The sequence below is a fragment of the Vidua macroura genome, chromosome 10 (assembly GCF_024509145.1).
Source record: "Vidua macroura isolate BioBank_ID:100142 chromosome 10, ASM2450914v1, whole genome shotgun sequence".
Taxonomy (NCBI): domain Eukaryota; kingdom Metazoa; phylum Chordata; class Aves; order Passeriformes; family Viduidae; genus Vidua; species Vidua macroura.
This window is the reverse complement of record NC_071580.1, coordinates 9652475-9664747: the sequence shown is the minus strand read 5'-3', so window position 1 is coordinate 9664747 and position 12273 is coordinate 9652475. Positions and strand designations below refer to the sequence as shown.

At 37.7% G+C, this 12273-nt stretch overlaps 1 protein-coding gene across 10 annotated transcripts in view; it reads left to right on the top strand.

The window, feature by feature from the left end:
* Positions 1-12273, top strand: part of ARMC9 (armadillo repeat containing 9) — a 57269-nt gene that overhangs the window by 24479 nt on the left and 20517 nt on the right. For all 10 annotated transcript variants that reach the window (XR_008438524.1, XR_008438523.1, XR_008438521.1 and 7 more), the window contains 9 exons: positions 833-944; positions 1881-1973; positions 3234-3324; positions 4186-4309; positions 5793-5932; positions 6707-6783; positions 7694-7768; positions 8808-8898; positions 10198-10256. Coding sequence is in view for 6 of the 10 variants with exons in the window: in XM_053985842.1 (XP_053841817.1) it covers positions 833-944; positions 1881-1973; positions 3234-3324; positions 4186-4309; positions 5793-5932; positions 6707-6783; positions 7694-7768; positions 8808-8898; positions 10198-10256 (862 nt within the window). In the remaining 4 variants the exon portion in view is untranslated. The remainder of the gene's footprint in view (positions 1-832; positions 945-1880; positions 1974-3233; positions 3325-4185; positions 4310-5792; positions 5933-6706; positions 6784-7693; positions 7769-8807; positions 8899-10197; positions 10257-12273) is intronic.

Below are 12273 nucleotides of genomic sequence, written 5' to 3'. Positions count from 1 at the left end.
TCCAGGAAAATGGGGAATCACTAATATGGATTTTTGGGTGCCTTAACTTTTTTGTGTCTGACTTAATAAATTTTGGCTTATAGTATTGAATAGAGATGGTATTTTCAAGGTGAAGTTTTATTAAATTTTTGAGACACTTTTTATCCTGTTGCTTGCAAGATAATGGGACAATTTCACCTAGGACATAAAATTTGTTTTGGAAAGTGGTAGGATGGGAAGATACTAAAACATTTTAGTGGGTTATATTTAAATATTAAGACTGGAAGCAGTTTTCTTAAGGGAAACTTCTATTGCAGTGTTAAATTTTAAAACAGCAAGATAGTATTGATGCAGAGAAAGTAGTTAAGCCAGCATACTCCAAGCTGTAAAAATCCACTCAGCCCACAACAGCTTTGCCTTGGAGAAGACATTTCTGTGTGCGCTCAGAGGTGGACTTGGGGCTGCACCTTTTTACTGCATCTCTTTCTAACTGTGTCAAGAGCCATGAGCTGCTGCCCTCATGCCCCTGTGGTCCAGTAGAGAAGGGGAAAAAAGGGTTTTACTGTACTGTTTTGTGCCAGTAAAAATCTCAGGTCATCAGCTGTCTTGTTGTCAGTTTACTGTCTGCAAGTTATGATGGTAAACAAGCTGCATGCATAAGTAAGAAATAAACCCAAATTTAACAAGTCTGTTGTTCTAACACTATAATGGTAATAAAAGTGATAAAAGTGTGAAAATGTGGAAGTTCTTTTCCTGAAGCAGACTTCCTCTTTTGGCTCTTCTCACCTCAGTAACATCAGCTGCGCTGAATGAGGAGAGAGTTTTGATGACTGTCTTTTCCTTTTGCATTTAGGAAAATGCAGGATGTGCCATTGCTGCCCTCTCTGGATTATGAGAAGCTGAAGAAAGATTTGATTACAGGGAGTGATCGTCTCAAGGCCCTCTTACTGCAGGCTCTGCGCTGGGTAAGGACAGGGAAGCATCCACAGCTAAATCCATTTAGCAAACAACATGGTTGTTCTGGTGATGAGTTCAACATGACAGGCAAACTCCTGTTGGTGAAGCTTGCTAAGGCTGCTGAGATGATGAAGGCAGCCCAGGCAGGAGGTATCTATTTGTAGTGTAGCAGTGTCTTCTTATCTGAGGAGAGACAGATTCCTCACATGAAGAATTCCCAGATTTCTGGGATATTCAGTAGAATTTCTGATGTGCTTTCAAATAAATTGTTATTTTAGGCAGTTCCTTTTTCTACATATCTTTTTGGTTTATATTTATATAAATATTCTGTATCCAAGACATACCTGACTCTGATCACCAGTTTTCCTTTATAATCAAGGTATTTTGCAGGAGCCTACCTTTTGGCTGACTTCAGTCAAGTCATGGCATTTCAGAAAAATTACAGGTGACAACAGGAAGTTACATTTTCCTGCTGAAAAGGAAGCTGGTGTATTCAAAGTGACAGTCATGAAAGATGATAATAGTGGAATTCTGATCAAGTTTCAGTGTCTGTTTTCACATAAAAACAATCTGTTTGTTCTGACCAACAGTATTTCTAGCCCAGTGCTCTGTCTCAGATGTTTAAGAAAAGCACCACATCTGTAACTGTTAGAGGGGCTTTTTTAACTTTATGGGAAGTAATTCTGTATCCTTCCTGTAAGGACAGTGATGACAGCTCCCAGGTAACAGTTTTGTAATGAATCACAGAGCCGAGGTCAGGTCAGTTCATTTCATCTCTTTCCCTTAGGCCACTGAGGCACTGAGGTTGAATTACTGCTCCCCATGAAAGAGGTTCTCAGCTATAGAGTATCAGCACCTTTAAAATCTCCAGGGGTCATCAATCCATAATTTTGGCTTTTTGTGGTTTTTTTTTACTTGTTCATTTATGTTGTTATTTATTTTAGCGCTTGACAACATCATATCCTGGAGAACAGAGAGACACTATCATGCAAGCCTACATCAGTAATGACCTCCTAGATTGCCACAGCAACTGTCAGGTCAGCTGAACTGAGTTGTCAGTTGTCCAACGTCTGTGTGATACTGCTCATTTATGTCTGTGAAGTGCTGATCATAAAATTTTATTGCTCTCTGGAAGAGGAGAAGAAAAAAAAGGTAGTAGTGCCAAAATTGGGTGATACATTTAGGTTCTGCATCCCAGTCTTTAAATGTTGATGGCAAAGGTTTGCTTTACAAGAGCTCTTAGTGTAGACACAGTTCTTGTAGACAAATGAAAGTTTATCACCTCGCTGTGCTTCACTTCTGTGAGTTGAACTGAAGCCTGATGCCCTTTAAATCTTGGTTATCAGATCCTGTGTCTCTTTTTGAGTGATTGTGTATTGTTAAATAATACACTCAATTCATTTCAGTGATCTAAGATAAGAACTAAATTAGGACTTCAGTCCCAATGCCACTATGGAATGTGTCATTGTGCACCTGCAATGATCAACTGTGTTTCTGTGAGTTTGAGGTGGATTGGCACCTTTCTTTAGAAAGGGGAATTCTGGTGTGTTTATTTTGAAAAGCTGTTTCAGTCCCTGATAACCCAGTACCGTTACTAAGAAAAGCACAACTTTTTTCATTGGTTGTAGTACCTTCTGTGCATAATTGAGTTTCCCAGGGGTTCAAGGCACTGAGCCTGCTTGGTTTATTGTGGCTTCATTGTCTTTGCAACAGTCACTTGTACCACTAGGAAACATAAAGGATTATTAAATCAACCATCAGTTTTTCTCCCTCTAAATTTTTGTAAGAGGGAAGTTATATGTAAAGCCTGAAATAATGCAGATAAGAAATAATTTCAATGTGGTGGTGTTGGTAAGTTACTGAGCTGCTTCCCACATTCTTCGTTGTCAAAGAAAAGCATTCCTATTCAGGTAATATTACTGCAATTAAGTTTATCACCAAAACTAATTTGTTTGGTTTGTATTTTTTTTTTTCACTGACTGAATATTAATTTTAGGTACCAGCTTTAGCTGGACTTTGTTGCCTCTATATAATTTCCACTATACACCATAGAGTTTAATGGTGTTTTAACAGCCTCAGATGAGAAGCTGAAATTTGCCTGTTTGTTTATTTTCCATCTCTCCTTCAGTCCCCTGCCAATAAAAAAAAATAAATTGTACATCATACTGACAAATCAGTATGCTTTCAAAGAGTTTGGTTTTTTCTGTGTAAGTTTAATGAAGTTTTTAAAACATTATAGAAGACTAACTTTCGTGTTTTCCTTCTTGTGATTTATTAATATCTGCTTTCTTTTTCAGAGAAGTGTCCTCCAGTTATTATATTCTAAGAGTGAGGTAGTCAGACAGTATATGGCAAGGCTCATCAATGCTTTTGCTTCACTGATAGAAGGTAAAAGATTCACTGCAAAAAATAAGATAGTATTTTCATATAATGCTGTCTTATTGGTGCTTCACAAGTGCATGTCAGTGCATGTGAAAACTTGGAGCCTTATTTGCACCCTATATCTAGGACTCACTCTATTTTGTTATATGCATTCAAAGCAGCTTTTCAGTATCTGCAAAGTTTTCATTTTGACAGTGTATATTCAGTATTTCTAACTTGTTTTGATGATTTGTGATCTATGTGGGAACTTACTCAGATACTGTCTTTAATATAGTCTTCAGTTTCTCCATGAGGGTTAAATAGAAAAATCCCCATTAATTAGGTTTCCTGTGGGCAGATCTGCTCCCAGGCTTTGCAATAGTAACTACTGTGGCTCCTGCATTTTTCTGGTCCTCACCTGAATAAATCTTTGTGCAACACTGCTAACAATCCAGATGCATATATCCAGCTTTCTATCTCTGCCTGTCCCAAATTAGCTCTTGGTTTGCTGCTATTTTTGGAACTAAGTATTGCACTGAAATCTCATTTGAAGTCAGTAGCAGGAGGGAATCTAACTTTCCCAAGCTCCTTGGACATTTCTGTTCTTTTTCTTGATTGTACAAAACTGATAGATCAGAAAGCATATACTCAAAGTGGATTCTGTATGGTACTGATCTGGCAAGTGTGGACCTCTAATACCCCAAGTGTCTGGACTGAGTGCAACAGGTCTGCTACACAACTTTGTGCAAGTTTGTTTGGATCTTGGCACAGGTTTGTGGCTTGTCAAGAGGAAACTGAGGTCAATCCTGCTTACTTTTCCAAAGAGAGGGAGGTTTTCTGTCATAGCTGCTATCTCAGTATCTGTTCTTTCATCGCTTTTTGCACCAGGTCGTGCCTACCTTTCTCAGAACCCAACATTGCTGCAGATGCTGGAGGACAGACTGAAAGCTGAAGACAAGGAGTCCCTTACATGGGAGAATGTTCTGGGGGCTCTGCAGAAATTCAGCCTCAGGTGATGAAAGCACAGCGTGTGGTGGTGACAGCAGGGGAGGAAATGCAGGCTAGTTAGGCTCTGTTCAGGGAGGAAAGAAGAGCACTTGATTTTCCCATAACAATCATCAGAAGCCCTGATGGCTGATGAAAGCAATGTCACTTATTATGAAGGAGAACTCAGTTTTGCTGACTGAATTAACCTGACTTCCTACCAGCTGTCAAGGCTCAAGTAAATGTACATCTCCTGCCACAGCCGTGTGTGCTTTGTATGTGCTCCTTAACTGAAGAAAGTGAAAATCTTAATGTAGAAAGCTCTAATGATCCTACATGGAAAAAAAGAGTTGTGTTATATTCCAAAGCATAAGGTTTTCATTATAATTTCTGCAAACATTTTTCAGGGATTTCATCTTTATCCTGTTGACCCCCTTTCCTGGAGCTGTCTATGCACAGGCTGTCTTGTTTCTTACTTTTGCTTTAGCAGTCTGACTGAAGTGCTCACCACAATAGAAATACACAAAAGCAGTAAAGGGCATGCTCTCTTTATCAAATAAATATGATCTGAGGAACACTGTTTTCACAGCAGTCAGGCAGAATACTGAAAATTTGGAAGTTTTTTATTTTCTAAAAAGTAACAATCTTATAAAAGGTTAATTCCAGATACTTGACATAAGGGAAACTTTTTTAATATGTGGTCAGATGCTCCCTTGTTTTGCTTAGTCCAGGCCATAGACTTGCTGCAATATCCAGCACTAAGAATCATATGAGCTCTCAGGACCAAAGCTAGGAAAGCACCTGCTTTGACCTTTGCAATTTAAATATAATGCCTCTTGGAAATAATGTTATGAAAAATTCTATACTTCAGTAAGACTTTTCTACCAGTATATATACTTCTTTTTTTGTATTGTAAAGTGTAGAATTTTTATTGTAGATCATGGTTGGCCACCTGATACTTTATTAAGCATAGTCTTTGAGGGCAACTACAAGTTGAGTTAAAAAAGCATGAGATTGAAGAATCTCTAGAGAAAAATGCAAGTAGATTCAGGCAAAAGACCTCATTTGTCAAATTGACAGTACAAAAGTGCTACAGTGCTATGGCTACCTCTGACAGAAAAAGTAATTAATTTGTTTTATGGATCTGTTGTGTGTAGCTGGCTTTTTAAACTAATTTTAAAAGACAATTGAAAATGCCATTTTAGCTGGAGTAAGAAGCCTTAGAAGACAATTAAGAAATTTACCTCAGCAGTTCACAAGTTTAAAAAGAACAAAATAAAACAAAAGACAAACCCCCCCCCGATCTATCCAATGTTTTAGTCCTCTAACTGTATGGGAATCTGCATCTCCAATTTCTTCAGGCTTTGTTATTTATTTAGTTTAGCGATTCTGCCAAAACAGGTAATTTAGGGATTTTTTTTTTTTTACTGGCTATAAATGTATATGAAAGCTATTTATGTTGTCATCTGACATTTGTGATTTATGATCTGATTTTGTTTTTTTAATCCTAGGCGCACACTGCAGTCAGCAATGATCAAAGATGGGCTTATTTTCTGGCTGGTTGATGTTCTAATAGACCCAGATTGCCTGTCTGATTACAACCTGGAGTACTGTGCTGCCTTGCTCATGAATCTTTGTCTGCGGAGTGCAGGTGTCTTACATTTTGAATTACAACCTTATTCCAAGAAATAGATAGGGAAGAATGTGAATCTTTTTTTCCTGTTTTACCAGGATTTTTTCAAGTGACTACAATCAGCAGCAAGAACCACAACCAGAGATATCTGACTGTTATAACCAATGCTTTTGAGCACCTTTTTTCCCCAAGAATTCCAGTTATGGGAATTCTAAAGAATTAAGCAATGGCACCCTACAAGATTTGATTATTTTTTATATTAGTACGTGAAGGCTGCCATTCCTACATTCCAGGCCCACTTTTCAAAGGACACTTTGTGTACACTTACAGGATCTGTGTAAGAGATTTCTTTGTAAACAGAAAGAACTGGATTGAGCAGTAAGGGTGAGGAACTTAACCTTCACCTTGCCTTCACTTCTACAAAGCAGAGATTCCTCCCCAAGAGAATAAGATCCTGTCTGTGTCCAAAAGACTTAAAAAGAGCAAAAATTAAATTTCCTTTTAAAAAGGAAAATAAGGTAAGGGTGAAAAATCATCTTCTTGTAAGCAAAAAAATGCCTTTGTTACATTTTTAAATCCCCTTTGTGTTGCATCCTGTCCAAGACTACAACTGCATAAATCCAGAGTAACTTCACTGGTTTCAACTCAGTTATGCTGAACAGCATTTGTCAGGAACAAGAAACAGTATTGCTCTGTGCAAACTATATTTAATACTGATTCTAAAAAGTAAGAAAGAAACTTGCTCTGATCTGTTCTATTTTTCAAGCATATTTATGTGTTCTGCCTTTGCAGGGAAGAAAATATGTGCAAGTATCCCAAACCCCATGCTCAGAGTTCTTTCTGGTCTTCTTGACCATGAGAATCCTAAGGTATTTGTACAGCAAACTTTGGGTTAATGAAAAGGTGGAAAGAAAAATTAAAAAAAGAAGAAAGGAAAAAATGTAAAAAGTAAATTGATTTTGTTTCCTTTATTAGACCCTCATTAATTAAGTTGCATGAATTTTTCCTAAAATTCACAAATACATAAATTTTATTTTGTTGAGCAGAGGTTTTTCTAGACAGAAGCATGTCTTGCTTTAACAAACATCAGCAGCTGAGAATGGCAGCTTTTGGATGCAGTTACCATGCAGTCCATGTGCCTTAATTGCAGTTTCTGATGCTGCTTAAATGGCATGCACCAAATCGCCTTAAGCTTGACTGTTCATGAGATGAACAATGTGCGATGAAAACCCATTATGCAAAACATCAGGTGCAGGGGAACACATTTGCTGTAGTTCTAAGGAATGCTATAAGAAAGTAGTAGACTTGTGACATTCATGAAGCTGCTTTGGCTTTATCATCCTGCCTGAGGCTACAGTGCTTGAAGCCTGTCTTGAGTTCATGCTGGCAGGGACTTTTCCCTGTTCTTTGTCCTGTTTTTTGTACTGCTGTTAGTGTTTGTCAGAAACGAATGGTTTTTCTGCTTTTCTCTCTTTCTTTTCCTTTTTCTTTTTTTTTTTTTTCTTACAGCTAGTCAATTTGTAAGAACACATTATCAGAAGCAGGGAGGGCTGTTTGGGAAATTGGCATGCAGCATACTGGTTTAGATCAACCATATCACAGTATATTTGCATCCTAAAAGTTCTCTGCTTCCCATGTGGGAATTTTTGCAAGTCCAGTCTAGCCTGGTTAAACTCTTTGAAGTATAATTATTTTGTACTTCTGCTTTTATATTTTGATAGCCATCTGGGAGGAATGTAAGAGTTTTTCTTCATGGTTATTACTATTTCTTCCTCTTAGGTCCAGTCATATGTGAATGGAGTACTGTACAGTATTCTAGCCATCCCTTCTGTCCGAGAAGAAGCCAAAGAAATGGTAAGAAGTGCTGCTTTGCAGAGCATGAAAATCAACACCTCTGCCAGAGATGGCCCAGACAAGGACCTGCTGAGCATGGCACAGCAGGGCTGTGAGGTGGGGGCCAGGGCATTTTGAGAAGGGAACCCACAAGAGGCCCTTCCCCTTTGATCCTCAGGGAAGTATGAATATATTTCTCAAACACTTCTGCCATATTTCCAGGTCTTTTTCCCAGGAGTGGAGCCCCAGTAGTGTGAAGGATTCTGTCTGAATTATAAATTAAAGGTGTTATTTTAGAATTGTGTGTCCTTCTAGCATTTTGTAGACTCCTTGTGGCCCCAAGAGATGCTTTCATCTCACCTGCTACTTCTTCCCCTTATTCGCATTCTGCACCAGTGAGTAGCCACTAAAAGGAGTTCTTCCTGCTTTTCCTTCTGCCTGGTATAGAGGTGGTTATTTGGGGAATGAGCAGGAGGGAGGTTTCAGAACTAGGAACTGATTTCCTGTGAAAGTTAGTCTAATGGTAATGACTGCGTTTCAACTTCTATGTTTGAGGAAGCTGCTCCTGGGATAGCAGCATGTCTTTGTATCTTAAGAACTAACCCAGAGAGTTATGGAGACATAATTGTTGTCAGATATTCTACCTCACAGAGCACAGAGGACTGAAAGTGATCATAAATGCTTGAAGACACAATATCAAGGCTATAAGAAGCCATAAAGAGAGAGAACAGGTTTAAAGTCAAAGCTGGTTCTGCTTTCTTTCTCTGAACCTTGCACTGTTGTCTCTGTAGATGCAAATTTTATCCTGTTCTGATGACTATTGTGCACTGAATTCAGAAGGCAAAAGCAACATGTCACTGCTTAAGCCTTGAAGCAATCTAGAGAGCGTATTTCTTTTGTCTGTGCAACACTTGGAGCTGGACACCGTGGTTTGCTTCACACTGCCTCTGTTTTCCCTGACCAAAAAAAAAAAAAAAAAAAATATATATATTTTAGCTAACAGATCTGTCACTGTGGTGACGTGAAATACTGATCTACCAATGCTTTCTGCTACATCCAGGGAATGGAAGAAATTCTGCGCTGCTTTATCAAGGAAAGAAATGAAGAGATGGTTCGCCAGATGGAATTTGTTATCAAGCAACTCAATTCAGGTCAGAACACATGCAGCTATCAGAGCTTTAAGTCTTTCACAAAAGCCACAAAAAAGTTCATGTTTCTACTTGGCATTGGAAACCTCAAAGAATAACAATAATGTGATGGTCTGAGAGACGGTGAATAGTGAATGTCAGGATTTGAAAGTAATGTATTTTAAGATTTCCTTTATGTTGTAGTAATAAAGAAGAAATAAAAAGCTGAGTAAGACACAATTCCAAAGTTTTAGGATCATAAATAAAATGACCTTGGCTGTTCTCTTTCATGCCAGTGGTCTGATGGTAATGAGAGACTGCTGCCAACTGCAAATATGCAGTAGAAATTTGTAAAATAGGATTTAGTGACTAGGTTTGTCTGTGATCATCTCTTGCTCTATTGAGGTGTAGCTTTATGTGAAATTGCTTATCCTGAATAGAGAGCAGAGACCATCCTTTTTGGAGAGGATGTTGATGGGTCATCGAAGTTGTAAATGCTGTAATACAGACTGAGAAGGTGGAATATTTATTCAATTTTCTGTTCCCTGTGACTGAAAGGAAGACTGAAGAAAGAGAAAGCAAATAATGAAAAGGAGATTAGTTCTGGTTGCATCTTTCTGTACAGTAAACATAGAACAAGTTGAACTGCTCTGTTGGCTTTTGGAAAGAGAACACAGCCTGTCTTACAGTTCTAGCTTGTAAAAGAACAAATAAAGTATTTAAGCACTGTATTGCCACTATATAATATTTGTTCTTCAGGGTTATAGAACCTCTCCTCTTCTACCTGCAAATGACATTTTTAAGAGCTTTTGTCTGAGTCATTGAGGAATATAAGTTGTGTTTTCAGATTTCCAGCATAAGCCTGGCCACTTTCTTCCTGAGGAAATAATTTTGTCCAAAACTTACAATAAGTATTCTGCATGAGTACTAACTTTTTATGTACAAAAGCAGTATAATATTAAAGTGTTTGTAGGGAGAACTAGAGTCTCTTATTAAAAAATATTCGAAAAAATAGACAAACTTGCAAGTACACACACTTTCATACTAGTCTTGTCAGTAAATACAGTGAGATGTCACCATGGATTTTATGAGAAAGTAACTATTCCAGAGTGTTTCTGCCATTTTCCAAAATGTGAATTGATTTCAGTGGTTTCTAGTAGAATGCTTATAGGATCAAATTATTCCAATAGTTGTTCTGAAAAGGACATGTCTGTATGAGAAGCAGGTTAAATCTTACTCCTGTAAAACTGAGGTAATAATAAGATCCTATTAAGTTGTACATGTGCAACTTAACTGACACCATTTTGTTTTGCTTCTTTCTAGAAGAGCCATTCAATGATAGTTTTGTGTCTGATGATGATGAGGAAGAGGAGTATGAGGAAGTAAGTAAAGGCTTTCTGACACTTTTTAGAAAAATCCTTAACCTTCTAGAAAGAAAATGTTTGTGTCAATAATGCAGACTTTGGTTGTCTGGTTGGTGGGTTTTGCTTTTGGTTTTTATGTTTACTTAATTATTCTTGCATTAACAAGAAAATTGGATCTGTTTCCATTACCTTTTCTTCATTTGAACTCCTACTCTTTTATTTTAGCAACTCACCACCTCTGTGATAATTAAAGGATTATAGCTTGACATAAGTGAAGAGATGAGGAGTTACTGTAGCAGTAGGAACTTTGCTTTCAAGCAGACCTATCGGATGCAGTTAAAAAAAAGTATATTACCAGAATAGTTTATAAACAGGTTGTCACTTTTTCTTAAGGTGTCATTATCTATTCAGGGTGTGACTTTATTTGCTGTTTAAAAACTTTGAAATATATTTAGTAAATTGCTGGAATGTAAGAAAGGGAAACAGTTATTACAAATAAGGGATAAGTCCCATGAGAAAATAAAATAAAATAAGTATGAGAAACTATATCAAAGCTGATTAGCTTTGTATTTCCTTCTCTGCTGATAAATGCATTCTATACCAGTATTTCAACATCTTTTAAGAAGCTGTCTTCATAGAGCCATGGGTGTAGACAACACAACATACTGGATCACCTAAATTAACAACCAAAGCGAGATGTAAATCATGTGAGAGAAATGTTATACCCAGTTTTCACTGGTGGTGTTGCCATTTCTGTACTGCCATAAGTGCACAATGGAGGCTTGAAAATACAGTGTCAGCAGTTACGTGGGAGTTTTATCTTAAGGAAATCTACCCCACTGCATTTTTATTTTATTGAGAAGCCTTGCGTGAGAAATTTAAAAGAACAGCTATGGTAATGTCCTGGAAAGAATATTTGTGCCTACTTAGGTGTGTGTATGTGTGCAAATACATTCTTAGCATGTGTTTGGCCCTGAAGAAGTCAGTGACATGGAGAGTGAGTGAACTGCAAACTGTTCTTGTATTAGAAGTGTTACTGCAGACAGATTTACTGAAAACCGTGCTTTTAGACTAAATATAAGTTTTTTGTCCTGAACCAACAAAGAATAAGACAGATAAAACTTAGTTGTGTCCACATTCTAGTAGCTCGTTGCCCATTCATGGGAATGACAGTGACTTGGGGAAAACCAAGTCTAAAATTTGTCCTGTTACTGCAGCATGACAGATTGCGTTTTCCAGTGCACATTGACCTTTTTCTGTTTTGAGAGCATATAAAAATGCAAATATCCTGACTGCAACAGGTGTGGTGTGCTCTCAGCTGCTATGGGGTGCAGCATCATGCAGGATCCAGCCTTTGCCTGTCAGTGTCCAGGGAAGCCTTGCATTAGTTGCATTATTTATCCAGTTTTTGTGTTGTGTTGTGTTGTGTATACCTTTTGTGTTGTGGCACAATAGGTGGTGAAGTAATAACTCCTTTGCCTAAAGTTAGAGCTATGTGGAAACTCTAAGTTTAGAGCTAGAAAATAAGTTTTATTTAACAATCAACTCTCCCCTTTTTATTCTAAGGGGAGAGTTCTAAGTGAATTCTAAGGGAATACAGTAAACTTTTCTTTTCTTGTAGGATTAGATTATTGTAATTGTTTCACCTCCTGCAGTCCCAAAGTCTATTTTTTATAATCTTTCCACTCCTCCAACTGAAAATCAGTGCTTGTAGTGCAAGATGGGCTTCTTGGAAATGAATCATGAAAACTTTCCTTTGCTTAAAATGCTGCTTAACACCTTTTAACGGATGTTTCAAGGCTTTGAGTGTCTTGGGTGTATGGTGAAAGTCCAAGATGATAAGACCTTTGCTTGAACTTCAATATACTTTTTTAAAGGATACTGTGTTGTGAAAACACATGGATAAGGAACTCCTTCCTGAAAGATGTGGCATTGAATTGCATGATAATGTTCAACACTTCCATCACTTTACCTGTTCCTGAAAATGAAAGGAAGGTGAATTCTCCTGTTCAGTCCTACTCCCTAGATGAGTTGC